We start from the raw sequence: 24493 nt of genomic DNA on the forward strand, positions 1-24493 counted from the left end.
ATTGTTGAAACTTGTTGAAACAGAGCAGCTAGCTAATATTTCGGTGAAACAGAGATGTTCCATTGCAACATCAGCGCCCTTCTGCCATTTTGGACTGAAAGTGACTACTGGGAGCCAGTAAAACGCCAGGCTAAAAAGTGCCATACAAACATAAAACAAAATTATTTCTATTCTATTGTCATATTCTACCGAAATGGCCTGTGTTGAATAATAAAATATTATAATATAATAAGCGTTTTTCAGTCCAAAATGTAAAAAAACACAGTTTCATCTCTTTGCTACTATAGTCTTTTGCGAAAACAAACGCAGTAAAGACTCACACTGAGCTGAAGTGTACAACGGAGTATAAGGGCCACATTGAGAAAAAATAGATAAATCTGAGATTTCGAGAACAAGGTCATAGGTTTACGAGAAAAAAAAAGTCGTACTATTATGAGAATAAAGTCATAATAGTATAAAGTAGTAATTTTACGTGTTATTTTAGAGGGGTAATAGAGCAGCGTGCCGCCTGTGTGAAAATGAGGAACGTGGAGCATCTTGTGAAGTTATACTTTAGTATAGGTTTCACAAATAAGGTAATACTTAATCTTTTGGCACATCAGCACCACATTATCATAAGTATCAGGACCTTGAAAAGATTGTGCAAGAAACTGTGTTTATTCTGAAGAAAGAACCACACGGGCCCGGGGGAAATTGCCTCTTTTGTGGAGGAGGAAATGCCTTTTTTTTCTCGTAAAGTTATGACTTTATTCTCGTAATATTACAACTTTTTTCTTGTAAATATTTGACTTTATTCTCATTAAATTACAACAATTTTCTCGTAATATTATGACTTTATTCTCGAAATCTCCGATTTTTTTTCTACCTCAGTGTGGCCCTAATACTCCGTCGTTGAAATGAAAGGAGTGCACATAAATTAGGTAAATGAAATATTTTGTTTCTTTCTCAACCCCAAGGCTGAAGGGGAAACACTGGGATAGTTACGGCTCTTGATTATGATTGGCTGAGCCGTTGTAAAGCAGGCCAATAAACTCACAGCTGTGACCGCATGTACTTGTCACCATGGCTGGCTCTGTCTGTGCTATTTCACCAATAGTACTTTTCACAGTGTGAAACCTACTCTCTTCTGCTCGTTTATTTGCTAAACTGTCCTGCAATAAATCCTTCCTTCATAGGCCTACAGGTTTTAAACTTCTCTCACCAACATACATACATGGGGTGGACACAATTTTAGAAACACAAAAGTACAGCCAAAGATGCTGAACTGTCTCTGTCAAATTGATTCAACACTTCTTTGAACACTGTCAGTTAAAACTTGCCCATTATTTTCTTATAGGACACATCAGTATACGTTATCGCTTACTTGTTTGCAATACAGTTTCCTCTTGTTTGAGGTAGTTAGAAGCCCAGCAGGTGAATGTCATGAAACAAGACAAAAAAAGATGGATGAACTATAAAAGTATATGCCTAAATGACACTATATTATATAAAGTTTTGAAAACAAGCTGATTTGTATTGGAAGCGGCACATTTTTCCACACCTTTTAAGAAAATACGAGTTGCAGACTCTTAAAGCGGAGCTGGAGAATCACTGCAAGTGCACAAACGGAAAGCAAGCCAATTACTGCACTATACTCCATTGTATTGTGCTGGATTTTTCTAACATGATTCTGTGTCGTGGTTGTCTTGTAGCAGAATCTTTTTCAAAGACGATTATCCTTCGGCTCTTTGTTTCTCCATGCTCTAATCTGTCTGGGGGGCTTTTTTACGACTTGATTTATTGCTTTGCCTCTGTAGCATTTGTGTGCACAGAAAACATGGCAAAATCTAAATCTGTGAAAGCAACATCTAGTCTGCTATTGTTGCATCCTGGGAGTGTTTTCACAGGACACAGGATTCCTGTAATTACACTATATGAGCTTCATTGTGAAGAGACTCTTTAAATCACTCACTTGGAGCTACAAACCACTGCATTGTAAAAAAAAAAAAAGATAACGCAACACAGCCTGATGTATTTTTACAGTCATAAAGCTGAATTTTTTCCCTCTTGTGTGCCATTAATGGACTGAAAAGCATCAAGGTGAGAATGTCACTGGGCAATGTGATGGGTGCTGCAATATATTCACAGTGTTCAGAGTACTGCTTTCATCTCACAATGCCCCCGAGCGAGAAGAAGGTCTTCAAACCTTTACTTAAAGGGTCAGACAGCCATACAGACAGAATGTGTTTTATCTGTCCTGGTTTTTAGACATCCATCTCTGAGATTTCTGCCTCCACCCCCAATACAATGGAATTCCACTTGTGATGCTCACTACATAGAAAAATATCTTTTTTTAAAAATCAACCTATCTGTTTGGTAAAAAAGCAGTTTCAGTCAAGACTGTGAGAGTGTGAAGACTGGTCTCTGACAGAGTGTTATGGAAATGAAAACTCCCAATGAGATGATAATGAGATAGATTTTCAGATCAGCTGAAAGGTTACGTTCTCGTCTACAGGATGAGAAAACACTTGATATGTCTTAAATGGATCGTGGCATCGACTTCAACAGTGAATTTCTGAAATGTTGACATTTTTGAAAACAGTTAGGGTACAATCCACTATGCATTATGTTTGTACCCTGTCATCACCAAATTCCCATTTTAGAAAAGTTTCACGTTTATCAAGTGTATCTTAATACAATACTCACTCATGCATATGTACTGTGAAAGAGTAATTGGTAAGTGTAAAGTCCAAAGTTAGTCATTTTAGTGCAAAATGTCCTCGTTCTGAATCCCCGGATAGTGTTTTCTTGCAGTGCCAAAGCAGTTAACTTTTTTCCCACGATTCAAGAAATAGGCCAATTCAAGAGTTATTTCTGTAAGTGGACTTACTTGTATAGCTACGTCAATCTCATTCTCATTCATGTCCCTATTATTGTGTCAATTTTTCTGTTGCCGTTTTTTCTGACTCAGTAAGATAAAGTCGTCAATCTTAATCCTGCCTACAAAGCTCTGATTGGTTTGACTGTTTTTAGCACCTCTAAAGGCATGGTTCTAGGGGTGGCAATGTCGGTCTTTCTATATTAGATTATTAGATCATTTGCCAGGAAATTTCACGGCCCCAGAGGATGAATCCATCAACTGGTGATCCCCTAACTTTACCTCAAGCGTCACCATGAGGCTCACTTTTTTGCTTTTGAGTGATATATTTTATACAACTATTGGATGGATTGCTGTGAAATGTGTTGCAGATATTTAAAGGGGACCTATTACGCTTTTCCCTTTCCTTTAGTGTCTTTTTTTTTGTGCATGTAAAAGGTCTGCAAAGTTACAAAACCCAAAGTCCACGCCAAAGGGAGTTACTTTCCCCCACAGAAACACTGCTCCTGAACTGGATGAAATGTCTCGTTTGAAGTCCTGCCTTTTCTTCCGTAACGTGGTGATGTCACCAAGTAACACATTAGCATAATACCTGCCTAGCTGTTAGTTTGGCACGCCCTCAAACAAAGCTAGTTAGAGCAGAGCTTGAGCGGAGTCCAAAGAGTCTGGTTCGGGTGACCAATCACAACAGAGTGTGCCAGCGAGCTCAAACAGAGCGTTTCAGACAAAGGGTGAAAAGAGGTGCCGGAGCAGAGCCAGAATGAGAATAATACAAAGTTTTTTGAACATTAAAGCATTCAAACATGTTCTGGAGGAAACCGAAAATACAAGTATGCACCTGAAAATCAGCATAATAGTTCCTCTTTAAGGCACGTAGAGGAGGACTTGTAATGACTTAATCATTTTGACCTGATGATGGCACTAGATGAACATTTGTGCAAATTTCAGCCTCAGCTGTACTTTGTGTTTAGTGCTAATTAGCAAATATTAGACCTGCCAAACATCAGCATGTTAGCATTGTCACTGTAAGCATGTAAGCACACTGAGGTTAGCATGTACAGCCTCACAGAGATGCTATAGCATGGCTGTAGACTCTTGGTTTTGTTCAATTAGCACAACACCAGAGCTATTAAGCAGTGATTTAGAGGCCTGGAACCTCAACAAGACAGGGACACCAAATTACAGTAAGTAATAATGCAGGACTTGCCTTAGTTGAGATTGTACTTTAGTGGTGCAAATTCCCTTCAGATGTGCAATTTATCAAACGACCAAAAAACACTGACATGCAGAGAACCTGGGATTTCTGGGGCCCCAGAGGACCTCGAGAGTCTGGGTGTTAAGTAATGAGCTTATCTAATGTTGAATGTTAAATCAGTACAGTACTTCCAGCTGTCAGAAGGAATAGAACGAATGCAGTGGAGGAATAAAGTCTCAAAAAATACTCATACGGTTCCTAAAACTTGAGTAAGTCTACTTGTTGTGTTCCACATCTGCATTTTCCAGGTATTAAAATGAGGAATTCAAGGAATTAGAAGTGGTGGTGGGAGGAGCGTTTAACAGCACGCAATTAACTTGATCAGCTGTCAAAGCTCCAATGATGTGTGGCTTCACATTAAAAAGCCCCAGTTTTTCCTTTACCACCTCGGCTCAGCCTCTCGCCGTTTGAACCCAGCCGGCAGTCGGGGTGACATTATACAGAGCTGATAGCCCGCAGGTTATCTGCTGGGATAAAAGTGAGCTAAATGCCGAGCCAGGACAAGCCCTGACAAAACCATTAGCTTCCGTGACCTCCAGCTCACTGCGGTAGCTCCATAATTCATTTGGGAAAGGAGGGGGGTGTTTGTCGGCTCGCACCTCTCACCTCTCTCCCTTGATGCTGCGCCGCCCTTAAATTACCTTTTGCGCTGTGATTATTCCATTATTTGTTGATGCTGTTACTGTAACAACAGATTGTCTTATTTGTCTCACACAGTGCCAGACACCATAATGCTCTGGTACTTTAGTGGTTGGAAGCAAACTTTGCTCTGAGGTGTTGAGCTGGTTCCAAATATGATTCCCTCCAGACGTTGTCAGGAGGATAGGGAGATAAATATTTTGTACACACCCATGCACTATAGATGAATATCAGGATCAGCTACGCATTAAAAACAGCTAAAAATATTAGATTGGCATAATTGTGTGTAGCTGACAAGCAAAGATGGGAAGAACTTTTACTCTAACTGACACATTTCATAGGGAAATACTATACTTTTCCCATTACTTACACCAGTCGGGCTAATGGTTTTCCATAAATATATATATTAACTTTGGAAATACAACAATCGTGTGATGACACAACGTAAAGTCACAGTGAGCAAAACATTATTTGAAGTGTTTCAGAGAACTATTAGAACATGTAGAGGAGCCAACACGTTCTCCAAACTAAAGGACAAAATACGTCATTTATGAATTTCCAAAACAACTTATACAACTGTTTTTCTGCTCTGACGTCCTTCTTGGTAGGAAGGGTTTGTTTGTGAATGCCTTCCAAAACTGCCACAGAGTACCATTAAGAAAACATTAAAACATTAATATCAGTGTTTCTCATCTGACTGCTATGGTTAAAGGTTGGTTAGGTTTTGGTTCAAAACTGAATGTTTTCTTCTTGAGTAATCCTCTAACTGCTCTGAGAGCATTGAAAGTTTTTCCACTTAGTTATTTCATTGATTCTTATCTTAGTTTGGGGGATTTTCATTTTTTTTTGTAGGCACCACTATGTATTTTCCGTAATAGTAGTACTTCTTGGATTCACAAAATCGTTCCATTGCTACAAAACAAATTTCTGATCCAAATGGATATGAATTTCTCGTCTTTTCAGAAAGAGGTTTAACTTGAAACTAAAGAGCTTATTAGTGGTTAAAAATATCACTGATCATTATCTAATAGATCAGTTATAAGTCATTAACTTTTGGTTTGACAGGTTGTACAAAGGAATACAAACCAAGAAGTCACATGCATGTGCGAGAGCCTGGCTCTCAACCAAGGTTTATAGATATGATTACCAACACCTCTAAAGCTATATATGACTAACATGTTGCATCTTGTTTGCGTAATCTGTGCATTAACAGAAATATGAAATAACTATTTGCACTTTTAGGGGGAGTTACATGCTGGAAGTAGACGAACAAGTACTTCTATGCAGCATCTCCGGCTACAGCACGTTGCCAGATACAGTTGTTTTGGTTTTGATCTCTGCACAAGCAAGATGGTACCAAACCTGGCAACCTCACTGTGACAATGAGGCTTCAGAGGAAGCTGTCACTGCACCCGGCTGCTCGACAAATAGTTCCAGCAACTTCCTCTAAAACAACAAATCGTCATTTTTACTTTTCTGTTCTTGTACAGGTCAAACAAACAACATCCAACATGCATAGTGAGCTTGTCAGGTGTTATTTTTTTTACCTTGAATGAAGCTGTTTTCTCTGCCTCCAGTCTTTATGCTAAGCTAAGCTAATCGCCTCCAGACTCCAGCGCGTAATAACACACAGACATGGGAGTTATAACTGAAAACATTACCAAAAAGAAAGGATGAGGTCTTTTTCACAACCTGGAAACCCAAAATGTGTTCCTGTTAATGGCTTGTGACTGATAAAGCAATGAATCATTTACCGTTAATAAAGCCAACAGTTACAACTACGAAGGAATAGAGTCATTTTGCACACTTTTGCTTCAGCAGCTTTTTACAAATGATGCGCTTCATCAGCTCTGGTGTAGCTGATCTCTTGTTTCTCCTCCTCTCACACACAAACAGATGTGCAGCTGCAGCGCGAGCCATAATCCAGACTCTCAGTCACACAATTAACTTCTCACAACAGCAGTGATGATGAAGTCAGCCTCACAATGTTTCCAGTTAATTAAACTTAAGGCGAGAACAGTGACGAGTGATTTAACAGCCACTCTGCTGTGTGATTTACGCCTCATCAGCTAAACAGCTGCGCTTTCCATTTATTATAAAAATAATGACTGTTTTGCAACTTCAAATCAAATATTTCAAAATGAATTATATCAAGCATTACTCTTTTATTACCTCTTAAGTAGCTTTAAGGGTGGGGGATCTTTGTTATTCCACATTCTTTCTTGTCCCAGATCCTCATTGAAGCTTCATGAAGTTGAGTGAAATAGTCAAAGACACATTTAAACTCCATCAAATACAAATACTCTAGATGTCTTGTGCATCATTTTACACAAATTCCTGAAAATTCATCCTGACACATTTGGTATCTTTGGAAATGTTGGCATCTCCACTAAGAAATTAAAAAGTTTGGCTTCACAGCATGAGCTCACATTGACTCCTCTTTGGATTGTCATTCCATGTGAATGAGCAGCAGCAGCCGCAAGAAAGCGTAAAGTGACCCACACATGCAAACAAGGCATGTTTAGACTGAGAGGGCACCCATATGATCACAACCTCTGTGTCTCTGTCTCTCTCTCTCCCTGTAAAGAGCACAGGTGGTGGTCCTCTTCAGGCAATAAAGCAGCAGCAGCAGCAGACTGCCCACAGCCTAAACATTCCTCTGTAATAACTCCGAAATAAACAGGCACCTATTCCAGTCCACCTCTGTCTGCATCTGCTGGGAAGTGTGACCTCGTTGTGAAAGAGCGGAATCTCCCATTGCATCATTCCTTAAAAACACCTCAATGCTCCAACTTTAAATAGACATATATTTTAAACTAAAGCACAGATAGACTGATGCAGAAACAAGAAATGTAAATCTGCCTGCAGACGTTAGATAATGTTACTAAACTGTTTCCCAGATCAGATATAGAGGGAATTTCCTTCTCTATCTGCTGACATTATCTTTATAGTAACCAGCTGGTGATCTGTTCTATTTCAAGATAATGTCACTTCAAAGACAAGCTCATGCTTTATTTTTTCAAACCTGTATAAGAAACACACAAAAACAGTTTTTGGAGGTGATAGCTTATAGTTTGTTTTTTGGGTCTGCATATGCGCATGGATTTAAAGGTCCCATATCGTGCTCATTTTCAGGTTCATGTTTGTATTTTGGGTTTCTACTAGAACATGTTTACATGCTTTAATGTTCAAAAAACACATTATTTTTCTCATACTGTCTGTCTGAATATACCTGTATTCGTACTCTGTCTGAAACGCTCTGTTTTAACGCATTTCAACGGAATGGCAACAGAATTGCTTTGCTAGGAAACAGCTTGGGTCCATGTTTACATCTTGTCAGCTGATGTCATTCACATACACTGCAACAGGAATAAACTGGGACACATTTAGTATGTTTACATTTAAAACTGTGAAATGGTCTAAATATTGTAGATTTGTGACATCACAAATGGACAGAAATCCTATAACGGCTTGTTTCAAAGGCACAGTTTCTGAATACGGGCTGTGTGTATTTCTCCATGGATTGAGTGTTTTGATACTTTCACAGTATTTATATATTACTTAAACCTGCTTTATAATATAAAAAACATGGAAATCTCACTTGTTTATAATATGGGACCTTTAATGGCACACAAGAGGGAAAACATTAAACATTAAAACAGTAATGGTTAAAGGTTGGTTAGGTTTAGGTACAAAACTGAATATCTTTTTCTTGAGTAATCCTCTAACTGCTCTGAAAGCATGGAAAGTTCTTCCACTTAGTTATTTCATTGATACTTATCTTAGTTTGGGAGATTTTCATTTTTTTGAAGGCACCACTATGTTTTTTCCGTAATAGTATTTCTTCTTGGATTCACAAAATCGTTCCATTGTTGCAAATAAATTTCTGATCCAAAGGATTGACGCAAATGGATATGAATGTCTAGTCTTTTTTAGAAAGAGGTTTAACTTGAAACTGAAGGGCTTATTATTGAGTAAAAATATCAATGATCATTTTCTAATAGATTAGTTATAAGTCATTATATGTCATATTATGTTACGTTATATTTATGTTATGTAATAGTCATAATATGGGACCTTTAAGTTGCTTTAAGTTGCTGAAACTGCAATAAAAACTAAGTTCAAAAATTAAAAAAAATTAAAAAAAATGGAAACTCTTAGTCTCCAAATAAAAATGAATTTAAAAAAAAAAAAAAAAGTTGAAATCACACTTTCCATCAGCATTGAACTTACTTCTCCCGCGCTCTTTCATGAAGTTAATGAGATCCTTGTGGTCCTTGTAGTCGTCCTCGTACGGCAGCGCCTCCACCGTGATGTTCATCTCCTCCTTCAGGTTCAGGTAGATCCCCTCGGACAGAAAGTAGTGCGGCCGGTCGTCCTGCCTCAGATCGTGGAAGATCACCACCGCTCGGGACGTCCAGTTGAAGTGCGTGTGCAGCACGTTGGCGAAGTCGCCCAACTTAGTGGTGCTCGGTCCGCTGCGCACGATGGTCCGGTACTCCTCTCGCTTGTCGAAGCCGTACGCGGGTCCACCGGCTGTTATCAGCGGGAGTTTCCAGTGCGAAGCGAAGCGGCCAACGGAGGCGAGCGGGTAAACACACCCGGGTCCGAAGAAGGCGTCCGGGCGGAAGTAGAGCTTGGCGTCCACGGCGACCACCTGCGCCTGGCTCTCAGCGCAGGAGCCCGCTACTGGGTCTTCCGTGCTGTAGTTCAGGATGTTCACGGTGCGGCCGAGCAACAGACCGTGTTTACCGTGCAGGTCTTCGTGTGCCATGAGGATGGCCGGGAGGACGCGCGGTAGAGCCCACGGGTACTTGTGGTGGTTGTCCGGCAGCATCACGGCCACTGTGATGTTACCTCTGGAGCTTTGGATGAGCAGGAGGAAGAGGACGCATCCAAGCGCGCTTCTGCATCCCATGTTCGCGTCCAAGCAGAGAGGAAAGTACGGCTGTGCGCACCTTGACACCACACCATAAGTATCCGTCTTCACTCTCTCTTTCTCTTTTCTTTCAAGCGTCAAATAAACTCGGTTAAAGGTATCATCCTGTCGTGCCAACCCGGTGGTGCCATGCGTCTCCAATGCGTAAAATCCACCTTTAAATGAAGTTCCCAAAGCGTCTCCTCCAGCGCTCCAGCGTGGTTGGTCCTCACCTCTCACTGCTGGTCTCTCTCTCAGAGTGATAACATCCAAACAGATGACTGCAACTTAAATCAGAGCAGCAACTCTCTGCTGCTCGGCCCCCACACACACCACACGTCACACACTGCAAGAAAAGAAAGTCCGCCTCCATTAATCAGTTGACCATTGGGTTTAAAAATGATTATTCCTCAGGTAAATATGTGTTTCCAGTGGGGGCCAATAAGTCACACACACACAAAAAACACTACTACTACTAATAATAATAATAATAATAAAAATTATACAAATTGTCAATATTTGTGTGTTTTAAAGGGACTATTTATAACTTTCAGAAATGCTTGTTAACAGCGACACCTGTGGCCGTTAAAGAGACTGTTTGTAACTTTTTAAGTGTAAAAATGTACCGGGTCGGGATCCCATGCGTGCTCAGAAATGCGCGCTCGCGTGTGGCTGAAGTCTCCGCTCCACTGCCTGCCTTCACTCACACACCGCGCGCGTTCTCGCTGTCTCGCTCTACCTCTAGACGTGAAAGCGCGCTCACTCCACACTGCAGAAGAGTTAGTTTAGCTCTGAGAATATCTAGTGAATGTACAGGGGACGTTTGTGCAGAAATAACTGCTGCAGCTCCTCCAGACCAACAGAGGTTTCCCGTGTCTTGTGAAGTGACGGGGCTTCGCAACGAGAAACGTTATCGTGTCCGACCAAAACTCCGGTGTCTCCCTCCGGGCGCAGTCGGGAGGCGATAACGTTTCTCTTCCTGCTTCAGCTGAAGCAGGAAAAGCCAACACTAGGATCAGCATTGATTCATGGAGAGACCTCCGTCTGGTCAGCTAACATTACTGCCAAGCAGCTGAAATATAGAGTGATATTGTGGTTTTAGCTGACGTGTGTCGCCTCACTGTTTTGAGCGAAAAACAGTGAGGCGACACACGTCAGCTAGTGTTGGCTTTTCCTAGGGGTCTGAAGCTGAAGCGGGTCGGTGCCAGGGCTGAAGCAGTAAGAGAAACATTATCGTCTCCCGACTGCGCCCGCAGGGAGACGATAACGTTTCTCGCTGCGGAGCCCCGTCACTTCACAAGACACGGGAAACCTCTGTTGGTCTGGAGGAGCTGCAGCAGTTATTTCTGCACAAACGTCCACTGTACATTCACTAGATATTCTCAGAGCTACTAACTCTTCTTCAGTGTGGAATGAGCGCGCATGCACATGTAGAGGTGGAGTGAGAGAGCGAGAACGCGAGAACGCGAGAACGAGAGAACGCGAGAACGCGAGAACGCGTGCGTTGTGTGAGTGAAGGCAAGCAGGCAGCGCAGCGGAGAATCACGCGCATATGCGACCGCATATGGGATCCCGACCCGGTAGATTTATACCTGTAAAAAGTTACAAACAGTCCCTTTAAATATGGAATGCACCCAGTAAAATGTGTAATTTGATTGTAATGTGATTATATTTTGTATTAATAATCTGAATCTGTAAAGTAACTAAAGTTGTCAGATAAATGTAGGTGGGTAAAAAGTATTTCCCTCTGAGATGTAGTTGAGTAGAAAGTAGAAAGTAGCAGAACATGGAAATACTCAAGTAAAGTAGAAGTACCTCAAAATTGTATTTAAGTGCTTAGTTACATTCCACTACTGAGTACATTTTATACTGTTGTGTTTTTCAAAGCATTATTTACTGCTCTTGTTGGAATAAAATAATTGTTAATTATTTAACTGCAAAGTAGTAATGTGTTTTTGATACCTTCACTTTTTTTATTTGCATTAAATCATACCGGGATGTTTGCTGAAATTGATTGGATGTGGCACCACAGCCCTACCTAGAAACATTTCCACCAGCCGCCACTGTATGTTACCTCATGTGTTTCCAGTGAACTGAGGTGATTTCAGTGTACATCATATTTGTGTAAATGTTATTATCAAATGAGATATTTGTTTTAATCTACTTCCTTACATAATAGGGCAGATCATGACTGACTCTCTTAAAACAAACTCGCTTGCATGGGAATTAAGAGGAGCACATGTGGACATGGAGCCAAGCTGTTCCTGTTTCATGAAAAATGTGACAGTAAAGCAAATTGCAGGAGACTAAATTACATGTTAATCTATTTGATAGACCTAATTTTTTGCAGTGTATGAGTAAAGCTCTCAAAGTAGGTGTGAGTCTCCCTCTGCCTGCCACTTCACAGAGTGCATTAGGTGCTGCTACAGTCTCCAGTGCGGAATTACTGCTGAGCAACCAGTGGGTTTTTAGTCAAGTGTGGCCAGTTATTAACAGGTTGGATTTCATAGGTTTCTAGCAGATTGTAGGTGTCAACTTTTAGTTAATAAGCTGCCTGTTGATGGTGATGTAGATTGATTGATTTGATTGATTTGCCTACACATGGCTGCATATTAATCAAAGTGACTGAATTGCGCCTCCTGGTGGCCTCGCCTTGGATTATGGCTCAAGTCTCCCTTCACAGCCCTATTTATTATGATTTGTTGCCAAAAGCCCGACAATTATTTGACTGGCACCTGGATCAAAGTGGTGGACCAACCTACTGACACTGCCATCCTTAGCTGCAAGAGTGGCTCATAAAAAATCATTCAAATTTAACATTTTCAGGAGTAACAAACCCAAAAGTCTGGGTAAGGTAAAATGCATCAACATTGTGTGATGCTTTAGACATATTACAAGAGAATGTTATTGTTGGTTTGCACAAAAAAAAAAAATTGTTTTGTCCCACCCCTCTTTAGAAACTACCAGTCTGTGCACATGCATGTCTTTGTTGAGGTCAGAGGTCAGTTTGGGGGTCAGCGCTCCAGTCCCTCATGTGTGCCTGGATGCTGTTGATTGCTGCTTGTATTACTGTATGTTTTTTTTTTTTTTGTCAAGCGGTAATCGCCCTCGCCCACACAGCAGCACCTTGAATTAGACATTAATGATTCATCGTACGTCAGCAGTCAAGGGCTTTTCACTGCAAAAGCATTCAACTTATAACTCATTTAGTTTAGCAATGAGTCATTTAACTGTCATCAACACATGGCAACGCAGAATAATTCCAGAGGAGTGTGGGAGTTCAACCATCTGCAGCAGACAGAAAAAAACTACCCCATCAAAATAACTAAATAAAGATGTTAAATTATACTTATTGCTGTTGTGCGACCCCTCCACCTGGACGCTAGAGGCCTGTACTACGAAGCGGCTGGAGGCTGTAGTTCTGTTTGGTGTCAAACTGAACGGATCATCAAGCTAGAATAGAGCAGTTCTGAGCAAACTGATTTTGTAATGTTTATAGTAGGCTATTCCAGAAGTTACTTTTGTGGTATACTGTACACAATTTCAACCCTCAGCTAGTCTATTCCTCAGTTAGACTCAATTAGATTTCCCAGAATTATACCCAACAACCTACGGAGAAGGAAATCCTCTGTCAAAATATCACTGTCAGTATATTTGAATATTACTTGAACTGCAACTCTGACGTAATGACATTCAGGCTGTTTAAATTGACACTGTGATGCTACGTAACAGACAGGAAGTGTAAAAAGGTATCTAATACAGTCTTGGTGAGGTTGTCTAAGAAAGTAAAAAGGTGGTGCATTACTAAATATGCATTAACTTGAAAAAAAATACACACACACACACACACACACACTTGTAGCTCTGAATGAATGATTTTATTCCCTCTGGTCAATAAGAGCTTGTAAGGGGATGACAGTGCTTAAGTTGAGGCATCAGTAACATATATATCAGACATTTGTGTTCCCACGAGTCATACAAATATACATTCCATAATCCCATTAGTGAAGAGAGAGATGACTGGCTTCATTTAATGCTGATCCCAATGACACACAGGAGACATCTCCTGATAGAAAAAACACCAACAAGATTGTCGATTTTTACATTCTAAGTGTTCAGCTCCATATTAGCCCTTCAAAAGCTTTAAAACAGAAATATAACATGAATACAGGACTCTTTAAAAATAATCACTGCTGCAAATCAACCTGCTGCTCAGATAAACTTGTGCATACTGATATGTGAATTATCTCAAAACGAAACAGAAAAAGTCAAATAAAAAAGGCCTAAAAATTCACAGGTTGCCAGTTTTCATACATTTTATTTCCCTTAGCGTTCTTTGTTAGCATGATTGAGTCAACTGCAGGTTTGTTCTTTTTAAAAGGAGTCTGTCTGTTGGTCCGTCTCTATGTCCGCCTAGCCTTTGGTTCTTCACTCCTTCAGCCAGCTGAGCAGCTGAGGTGTGTAATAGGTGATGATGATGTCAGCACCTGCGTCACAGAGCATGGAGAAAGAAAATGTATCAATCATTTTTTTTTTTGCATCAAGTCAGATTACATCTAGAGCAGAACTGAGACAACTTACAATAACATGAATCCATATTTGGGGACAAAATTGTTTTATTGCACTTATACATATATACCACCCCGCCCTTCCTCCTCTTCTCACCTGCCCTGCGGAAGGCGGTCATGGCCTCCATCACAGCAGCCCGCAGGTCGAACGCTCCGGCCTGCGCTCCATGCCAAATCATGGCAAACTCCCCCGACACGTTGTACACAGCCAGGGGGTGAGTAGGGAACTGAAGAGAGACGTGTGAGGAAAAACTAAGATTAATCACAGTGCGTACACTTCCTCCAAATGGAAAATTATATTCCAAAATATTTTAAAAGATATCTCTCTGACATTTTTGCATGACATTATTTGATTTAGTTACAAACCTTGTCCTTGACTTCTCTCACGATGTCCAGATAGGGCAGACCTGGTTTCACCATCAGCATATCAGCTCCTTCTCTCACGTCTCGCTCCTGCAGCAACAGAACAACGGTGAGATCTCCTACGAAACACCCGTAACCCAAATGTACACAGACGCAAAATCAACTTACCACAGCTCGGAGGGCGAGTCCTCTCGCTCCAGGAGGCAGCTGGTAGCAGCGTCGGTCCCCAAACGCAGGTTTGGACTGCGCAGCATCTCTGTATACAAAAACAGCAGCTTCAGTCTATTCTCACTTCAAAGTGCTATTTCACTGATGAGTTTACACCTGATGCTGGAGCGCCTACTCACCTGAAGGGACCATAATAACAAGAGGCAAACTTTGCACTGTAGCTCAGCACTGAAGCCTGGAGGAGAGAGTAAAGAGACATCTTGTTACATTTACATCCTTTATAATAAGCTTTGCTATTTACTATATCTTTCTTACTGTCAACAAATCCCATGAAAAGACCAAAACCAACAATGAATTGATCATACTAATAAGAGTTGTGTGTTTCTTCCTTTGTGATTTAGAGCTCTTTTGTTGTCCAAAAACTATTAAAAACACATCAGTGAGCCACACTGTTGCACTGGGTGACATGTCCTTCATTACAATGAACACACACACACACTGTAGATTATTTTGACTCAATCCCACACACATATACTACTACTACTACTTATAGTGAAATTCAATTCTCTTTTTGCTGGAGAACACCTGGAACCCCCTCAAGAACCCTTGTGGGTCCCCATACCCATAAAACCACTGCACTAGAGCACCAAATGAGTATTAATCTACTGCTGAAAAATGTCCTCCTGTTTGCAAAATGTTTGCTAAAAACTACAGTACCCAGCTGTTTTAGGAAATTACTGAGCCATTTTTGTATACTAGCTTCTCTTCCTTTGAGGTATGCTTGATTTTATAGTTTGTACATGTATCTTTCTTTAAAACTGCAGGGATTAGTCCTTTACCTTGTTTCCCAAACCATTGGATATCAGGGCCTGTTTTATGGCTCTGACTCTTCCATCCATCATATCAGAGGGAGCGATGATGTGACAGCCTGCAGAGCAACACGTGACATAGACAACACGATTAGGGACACACTAATATACTGTCAGTCATTATTGATCAGTTTGGTCGGTCTTAAATTAGTCAAATTTAAGATATGTGGTCTCTTTCTTTTTAACTGTAAAGTGTATCTACCACTAATTGCTACCCCCCCCAAATCCCAGAATGCAAGTTACATGGTAGCTCTGGCTCTGACATGTGTTAGAACTCACTTAACGACACATACACAAAGCTGAAAAGCTTGTTTTTCCACTTGCAATGTTTCATAGCCAAAATGACATAGATATAGACATATCAGCTTCTCTATCAAGATATGGGTGAGTGAAAATATGTGATGATAAAGGCTCAATAAATAAATACAAACACAGGTGTATCCCTAACTCTCACAGATTATTTCAACCAAATGGAGAGGCTCACTAAGGAGAAGGAAGAGTAGTGCTTATTTCTATTATATGTTTGGAAACAGGATTTACCAGCTCGGGCGTAAGCAAGAGACACTTCCGCCAAGCGCAGACAGCTGGCGTCATTGTTCAGAGTACCGTCATCGTTCAGGATACCTGCAGGAAACAAAAACAGAAAATAACATTAGTAATAAAATCCAAATGTGTGCACATTATTTCTGTCCTTTTACGCTGCTCTTTGAGTGAAATGAAGATAAATCGTCAGAGGAGACACTGACCGCAGTGTCCATGTGATGTGTAGGGACACAAGCAGACGTCGCACGCCACCAGCAGCTCCGGGAACAAAGATCTGATCTTCTTCACCGCCAGTACAGCCGGCGTGTCGTCTGAGTCGGCACCCGAACCCCTCTCGTCCTAACGGGAAGAGACAAGATCACGGTGTGTTTGAGCGTAGGGAAGCAGGTTTGCTGCCAATTTACAGAGGCTGGGTTGCTCATTTATGAGAGAAAAAAATATTAGAAAAACTAAAGAAAGGGAAAAAGCATAAAAGCATGATAGGGCCTCTTTAAATTATCTTCCCCCTTTCTTTTAGTTTTACATACCTTTTCTATTTTTGCAGGGACACCAAAAATCAGCACACATTTCAAGCCGTTCTCCACAAGCGGCCGCAACATCCCCTCCACCTTGTTCACCCCGTATCTATGGAAGGGAATACATATAATATAAATCTTTCAGGAAATGCCTGAAATCACAATGAAAATTATCCTCTTTATTAAATTTTACTCAAGAACTAGAAATTATATTATCATAAATATTGACAGAAAATGTCACATTTCAAACAGGAACTTCCAAGAACGGTGTGCAGTTCAGTCCCTGTGTGTTGTTCAATTCAGAAGCAAACAAAATGTGAAGGCGGGTTTGCAGTTTGGTTTTGTTGTGTGAGGAATAAAGGTCTAACGGATTCTCTTCTTATCTTGGTCCAGGTCCAGTGTTTGGCTCTGGGTCCGCCCAGCCTGACTGCTTTTATCTGAAGACAACACCCTCAGTGGGTTCACAGCTGCAGGGTGACACTGTGTGTCATGTGATTTTTCTTTGAATGAACACTTTAACCCCCCCAATCAACACACTTATGGGCAGAAACAAGTGCTCTAAATTGCTCATGAAAACCGGTGCTTTGTTGTTGCAGTTATGGGATGGCTATGATGGGATGTGTTGCTATGATTCTTACCTGGCCTGTCCCGGCAGGCTGCCAATGGGCTCCACAGCATCTGCACTGTCTCTGTAGGAGAGAGTGACAAAGAACCAAGATTGAGACCAAGTTCATTTAAGCGTAACGTCCAAAGTATTGTACTACATTCCACTCCTCGTGGTGAAAACATAGTTGTTGACCCCTGATCTCTGGGACATCAGTCAAACTCCTCTACAATTTATTTGTCCTTTCATGTGATTACAATCTGGATACATTTTTGGAAACATAGGAATTTAATTTACGTGATGAAGATGGGGTAGATGAGGTTGTCGGGTCTTAAATCGGCAGCGCAGGTCTGCCAGTATCGGAGTGTTGGGTGGAAATAGCCGCTGTGGAGGATGGACTCCGCTGGTGTCTGCATCTTTCCTCTGAGACAGATGAGAGACCGTTAGTGATAGAAAACAAAAAGTTCCACAGGGGACTTTAGTCAGAATACCGCTCTCACACTCTTGTGTTTCATCTCAGCTCAGTCACCGTTAAAACTGACCAGGCATGCGTGATGCTGCTTCTCTAAACAGCAGCTTGGCTCTGTCTCCCTGCAGAATAAGCAGGCTGCAGGTTTTCAAACTCTATTAAATATGAACCTTTTATCTTAATGGGTAACCATTTTTTTCTCCATGCATTTTCTGAGCACCAATGATATTACTTTTGTTTTTCAAAGCAGAACAAAGATCATTTTCTTGAATTATGAATACATTTTATGTAAGGGACAATAAGGCTGGGCAATAATTCAATAGTATAATTTATACAATGTTGTGATATTAGGGCCTGCATTGCTAACAATGGTCTGATGTTACCCATGGTGCAATAATATAATTCCCATTAAATGCATGACCTCGGATATTAAAGCAAAGTGGCAGCAATAATTATAACAATAATAACAATTATATTCCTGAGTAGTTCAAGACCTATTTTAAAACAAATTCTCAGGTCCATTCTTACTCAACCCGTCAATCTTTAGATCTTCATCCTCCTAAATTCCTCACTAGTAGAGGTCAGTTTTAGCTAGTAGGTCAGGAGTCGCTATTCACATCTATCAAAAAAACATTCATCTGTCAAATGTCTCAAAAGTCGCTTAAAGGGTCATTTAATTGCTGTCTTGTAATTGCTTTCCTCATGTTGTCCATGTATCTGTTTATATCTTTTTTATTTTTTCCCACTCACAATGTTGTTTGGTTACGATTGCCCAGAAGTCTTTATAGATATTTAAATCAATATCCTCCTCACAAACATTAAACCATACACTTCCACACAACACACACACACTTGTCTTTTTTTAATATATATTTACTTTATTGTTATTATATATATATCTTGTTCTAATTGTTTGTTATCACTATTATGTAGTCATATTATTTCTTTATATTAATCGTGTCTCTGGGAGGAGGCTTCAGATAAGCCCAGTGGGTTTTTTGCCTCTTACTGCACTGTATATTATTAATTTTTTTGTTATGTTGTGTAGTCTTAAATTGTGCAAAATAAATAAAATAAATAAATGCCAAACTACAACTTTAAGATGACAAGCCATTTCTGTTACATGGAGCAGTGAACTTTAATACATTTATATTTTATACATGAGCTTGAAACTGCTCTAATTGCTAGTGTGTCACTCAACCAGAACAGGCTAAGTTACTATTACAACATGTCATTATGTCACCTTCCTGCACTGTATATTATTCATTATTATGAATTCATATTATTTTTATTATTCATATTCATTTTTTTAATATGAATAATTTGTATTTATATAATCATATTCATATATTATTCATATTCATTTTTTGTTATGTTGTGTGATCTTAAATTGTGCAAAATAAATAAAAAAAATAACAATAAAAAAAATGCCAAACTACAACTTTAAGATGACAAGCCATTTCTGTTACATGGAGCAGTGAACTTAAATACATTTATATTTTATACATGAACTTGAAACACACGACTAATGACTGCTTTATTTGCTCATGTGTCATTCAACCAGAACAGGCTATGTTACTATTACAACATGTCATTTTGTCACCTTGACTGGGGAAAATACCTTCAAACTAGCTGTGCACTGCACTGGGACTGTTTTAGCCTCGACCCATAGCAACTAATGTCTTCAACTGGTGTTATTACAATCCAAAAATATCAATGCACACTGCATAAATGCTAAATAAAGACGGTGTACTTTACCTCTGAGTGTGAGAGTCTGCGACTTCTTCTTTTCCACACTTCAGTCAACTACCAGTGTTAGTAATGTGTCGGTAGCGAACGAGTCTGATCTTTGAGCCGGCTCTTTTAAGTGAAGATAAGAGCCGGTTCCCGTCCGAGAGCCGTTTTTTTTTTTTTTTATTAATTCAAGGCAGAATGATAGGACGATCTTCTCCGCGCCACGGGCACTCCATGCACTGACTGTGACTGAATGTTGTGTTAATGACGTCTGTGCGACCAATCAGGTGATGACAGACAAGGATCACACCATCAAGCAGGGAGGGGTGGGAGGGGTGCGCGGCGCGCTGACGGTGTACAGCAGGGGTGCCCAAACTTTTTCCCTTGGAGGGCCAAAACTGGAACTCAATGGTGGACCACGGGCCAAAAGTAAACATGTATTTTATTGTTAAGACGCAAAATGGTGCGAGGATCCCAAGTTCCCCTAATTGAATATTATGTTATCTTTAAAATTATTAACATCCTAAAACCCACCTGCTGAATACAATTGGGCTCATTTCCAGTCATACCCACTTTATGCATTTCCAAGACTGTTTAGGGATCACAGTGTGCAGAAATATTTAAATGCACCATTTTTAGAATAGGCAAACACATTTACACTGCATAAAAAAACTGCATGGTTTTGCCCCAAACTGCATATGATTATCATAATGTTAATTAATTGATTAATTATAAGGTTTAGTATAATTATATTGAATAATTTAAGTAATTTATCTGCACACATACTAAACATAGGTCAAAACAGCGCTAAATTTGGCTGAATTAGAAAAGGCAGAAGTAGTAAAATGAAGAGCCGTTTGGGAGCCGAAAGAGCCGGCTCTTCTTGGTGAGCTGAGCCAAATGATCTGGCTCACTAAAAAGAGCCGGAATCCCCATCACTAACCAGTGTTTCTTCTTCGTTGGTTTGCGGCAACTTGAGGGTGCACTACCGCCACCTACTGGACTGGAGTCTTATGTTTGTTAAACCGAACTATATAAAGAAACCCCTAAATATTAGATATGATATTCTTATTATTATATATATGTAACATAAAACATACAGCGTAAGGTGATTATTACATGTGGAACACGAAAAAATAACATAATATGGAAAAAATTGCGAATTAAACCCAAAACTAGTCCTTTCGGCCACCGTACAATCCCGGTTTTTTTTCTCTTCTCGCGAGATTTCCCAGAAGGCGAGAACAAGAAGAAGAAGCTGCCATGCTAACGACTTGTTAGCTTTGTGTTCTGGCAGTTTCGCGTCCAGCTGGATGGAGGAGACAACGTTATTCTGTTATTAAGGTAAATTAATAACGTGGTGAAAGTAAAATACATTTTGTATAAGCCTAAACACGTGTGTTGTGTTGGTAATTAGGAGCTCTGTGTCATCTCTGACTGTCTGTGGTTAGCTCACACAGCTAGTGGTCTGTATCATCCATGTAATTGTAATGTTAATATTTACACTGTTAGTGTCACTTTAAAGTCAATCTGCCAGTCAGACAGTATTTAACTGAGGTTAATCAGTCTGAATATTGAACTGACAATGTGGTGAAAGAATGATATAGCTGGAATCACTGCCTATTCCCACTAGCTGTTTACTAATGTAGTGATGTGATGTGATTTGGGGCCCTGTCTACTCATGCTTTACTAGACAATGTGTGGGTGTTTCCTTTTCTTCATCAGTTCTGTCAGATGTAGCACATTGTATCCTCTTTTATTTTATTTTATTTTATTATTATTTTCTTTAAAAGGGACCATGTACAGTTTAAAACATAAATGTCACCATTTGATGCACCGTATACCAGATTATAGCTTTAATCTAATTCACATCTGTAAGTCCCTTGGCAGGTCAAAACAAAGAAACATACTACAGTCATACAAGAAAGAACATACAATACACAGCTACACACAATAGCACATCACAAAGTATGCTTGTCAAGTAAAAGCAAGTCATGAAGCCCATGGAATAAAGATCAGTGAGTACAGAGCTGAGCAGCTTTCAACAGACGTTTCAAGTTGGTTTTGAAAATGCTGATAGAGCTGCAGCTCCTCACATCGTCACGCAGGGTGTTCTCCACTGATTTGTGGATTTGTTCTAATGTTATGTTTTCTTTATCGTACAAAAGGAAGGGTTTCCAGAGACTGGAGTCCTGCAGTCACCTCCCCAATCATCATCCTCCTCAGGGTGGAGTTGAAGATGTAGCCGAGAGTGAAGTGGGTCATCTCTGCAGTACCTTACCATTCCTGCCCAGGCATAATCAGTGACTTATCACCTCCTCACCCTCTGCCACCCTAACAAAGTGGAGCACTTTGGCCCCTTACCAGGGTTGCCTAGTGCGTGACTCGGCCGTCCTCAGTCAGTCCGTCCCCTGGTTGAAGACCCTGCTGTCCTCAGCTATGCTGTTCTCCCTGAGGGAACTGGTCCAGTGGCTGGGCTTTGCCACCTTTGAACTCTTCCTCCACCTGCTAGCTTTGCTTGTCTTCAGCATGCTGGTTGCTCTGCGAGCTGACCTGTTCACCCCCTCGCTGAGCTGGTGGCTGGTGTTCGTCCCGCTGTTCGCTGCCGACGGCCTCAGCACCTACTTCACGGCCATCGTGTCCATCCGTCTTTACCAGGAGAATGAGAAGCGCCTTGCAGTGCTGCGGCTCCTCTGGGTGCTGACGGTGCTCAGCCTGAAGCTGGTGTGCGAGGTGCTGCTGTGCCAGAAGCTGGCGGAGCAGGAGCAAGCCAGAGACCTGTGGTATGGCCTCATCGTCTCGCCGCTGTTCATCCTGCTGCAGCTGCTGATGATACGAGCGTGCCGCGTCAACTGAGGAGAGGCAGCTAGTGTAGTTGTGCTTTCACATCACAGACAACACAGGAACAGAGCGCAATCTTCCTCTGCCATTAGAGATTTAAAGCATAACAATGGTGTGGTTTTTGTTTTGGCTCATTGCTACCTTTTTTTTTTTTTTTTTACAAAAAAACCCCCAAAACAATTTTCCATACACATGTTCCCAGGTCCATAATAGAGTGTGTATACATTTGTGTTTCTAATAGCTTCAAAATGAACAGAAACTATCACTGCTCGCTTAAGTTATAATGCAGTATTTCAGTATACTGAAAAGTATTTCACTTTTGGCCGCGTAGTGTAAACATACTTAATGCTACCCATTGCTATAGTGAACCTTTAATTGATTCTGAGGACTGAATGGAAGCAAATTGTAACTAGAAAATGAATAATAATAATAATAATAATAATATTTTCTAAGCTCCCTTTTCATCAGGGTGGATTATGGCTGTAAGTTTTTGATACTTTTAGGAATACAAAAAGTCAGGGCAGTAAATGTGTATTTGGGACATGGTGTGCCTTTATATTGTGCAATCAATGGTAGACAATGAGCCATGAGGAAAATGTATACCAGTTATGTTTTAATACACATGTGCGCACATCACATGTAAATTTAATAAACAGGTGAAACCGAAAGGCTGTAATGCCCCAGGCACCTTTTTTGGGCAACTGTCATGTGTAACAGAGCTCAAGGAGTTGCTGCAGCTTTATTGCTTTTTCCCTTAGAAGAAGAAGACATTGCTTGCCAGCACAACTTGGTTAGGTTTATTATCATGTGTCTCACTTTGTTGCCTGTTACAGGGAGTGTTGCTCACACAACCCCAACCCCCAAGTTGCCTAGCTTGTCAATTCCATCAGTGAGAATGGTCTGAGCAGCAAGAAGCTGGTTCTGAAACTTGTTGTCAGCTCACAGCCTCACCCCAATGTAGAGGAACTGAATGTGATTTCCACAAGCAGTCAATTGTGTGCACACGTCTTCCCTGAATATTGCTGTTTATTTGTACAATATGTAATGTAATTTGATTTGAGCGTGATCCTACTTTGTGTATGTGCTGCATGTATTTTAAGGCCTCATTTTAAGGTTATTCCTGATGTGAAATTATGTGTAATATGTATATGTTGATTTTTGGAAAGAAATTCCCCAAATCTTATTTATGTTCTTGTTATGGCACCCTTATTGTCATCTGTATATACATGTAAATAAACCATCAACATTTATCCAATGTCGTCCAATGAATATTTAAGTCTGGTAATGGGTGTAAGTAGATATGCAGTAGTCTGTTACTGGGTTTGGTCTCCCTGGCCACCAGGAGGCACCACTGGCCTTTTATATATATGTGTGTGTGTAGACCATATTTTTTTTATTTTTTTTTTATTTTTCATTTACAGACTCATGTAGGGAACATCAGCTTGCATATGAAACAACACAAACCACAAGATATACATACATAAACAGCATGTGGTGAAAATCAGTTTACTTAAATAATGCAACACACTGCATATCCTGTACATCTATGAGGGTTCTTTCAAAGATAAACAGCATTATTGTTGCATGTAGACATGTTCATTTTTTTTATTTATTTATTTTATTTATTTATTTTATTTAACCTTTTTTTAACCAAGCAAGTCAATTAAAGTGATGGATTTATTTATTAATTTCTATTTCTTATTAATGAATAGAACAACTTGACACACAAGTGCTGAGCTGCACCTCAAATTAATCTTCAGGTTCTCAGCTTTCAGATGATGTACACCACTACTATGTGACATATATTGACTTTTTATCTCCCCCTGAAAACTCCTTCTTTTTGACGTCACCAATCAAATTCCCAGAAATATTAGCATGACCAGCTACACCAGCTGTACTTTAATTTCTGCAGACACATTTTGACCTATTTCTTTTATGCATTTGATTATCTTCCTCCCCTGTCCTCTTTAGCCCTTGCTGTTCTTAATTATGGCTCGGCGATAAATGTTTGATGAGGTACAGTAATTGCTTGTAGTACCCAAGAATAGAACCTCTTAGTGCTGATTCATGTGCAGCAGGCTGTACTTCTCAGCTCAGGTGTTTACTGCAGCCGGATTATCGACAGGTGGCATCACCATCAAATGCTGAAT

The 24493-nt window shown here is 40.3% G+C and overlaps 3 protein-coding genes across 5 annotated transcripts in view; 1 reads left to right on the plus strand and 2 right to left on the minus strand.

The window, feature by feature from the left end:
* npr2 (natriuretic peptide receptor 2) overlaps positions 1-9927 on the minus strand; it is a 65222-nt gene extending 55295 nt beyond the window's left edge. For all 3 annotated transcript variants that reach the window (XM_074617969.1, XM_074617967.1, XM_074617968.1), the window contains exon 1: positions 8985-9927. In XM_074617969.1, the coding sequence (XP_074474070.1) occupies positions 8985-9669 (685 nt within the window). In that variant the 5' untranslated portion in view covers positions 9670-9927. The remainder of the gene's footprint in view (positions 1-8984) is intronic.
* Positions 9928-13531: 3604 nt separating this feature from the next.
* Positions 13532-19659, minus strand: alad (aminolevulinate dehydratase). The gene is made up of 12 exons (XM_074617565.1): positions 19527-19659; positions 17597-17720; positions 17334-17384; positions 16708-16804; positions 16384-16519; positions 16178-16261; positions 15608-15696; positions 14948-15003; positions 14769-14856; positions 14604-14690; positions 14335-14464; positions 13532-14156 (listed from the first exon to the last, which is right to left on the minus strand). The coding sequence occupies exons 2-12, from the start codon at positions 17713-17715 to the stop codon at positions 14098-14100; spliced, it is 996 nt and encodes a 331-aa protein (XP_074473666.1). The 5' UTR covers positions 17716-17720; positions 19527-19659; the 3' UTR covers positions 13532-14097.
* Positions 19660-20717: 1058 nt separating this feature from the next.
* tmem203 (transmembrane protein 203) lies at positions 20718-23593 on the plus strand. Its single transcript, XM_074617852.1, has 2 exons — positions 20718-20846; positions 21671-23593. The coding sequence occupies exon 2, from the start codon at positions 21942-21944 to the stop codon at positions 22356-22358; it is 417 nt and encodes a 138-aa protein (XP_074473953.1). The 5' UTR covers positions 20718-20846; positions 21671-21941; the 3' UTR covers positions 22359-23593.
* Positions 23594-24493: the final 900 nt, after the last annotated feature.

This window comes from Sebastes fasciatus, chromosome 19 (genome assembly GCF_043250625.1).
Source record: "Sebastes fasciatus isolate fSebFas1 chromosome 19, fSebFas1.pri, whole genome shotgun sequence".
In the NCBI taxonomy this organism is placed as follows: Eukaryota; Metazoa; Chordata; class Actinopteri; order Perciformes; family Sebastidae; genus Sebastes; species Sebastes fasciatus.

Coding starts and splice junctions, on each gene's coding strand:
- alad (XM_074617565.1), bottom strand. CDS start 17,715: ATGCAGACACCAGCGGAGTCCATCCTCCACAGCGGCTATTTCCACCCA. Junction 15,697..16,177: donor TCTTGCTTACGCCCGAGCTG/GTAAATCCTGTT, acceptor GTTGCTCTGCAG/GCTGTCACATCATCGCTCCC. Junction 14,465..14,603: donor TGAGAGAAGTCAAGGACAAG/GTTTGTAACTAA, acceptor GTCTCTCTTCAG/TTCCCTACTCACCCCCTGGC.
- tmem203 (XM_074617852.1), top strand. CDS start 21,942: ATGCTGTTCTCCCTGAGGGAACTGGTCCAGTGGCTGGGCTTTGCCACC.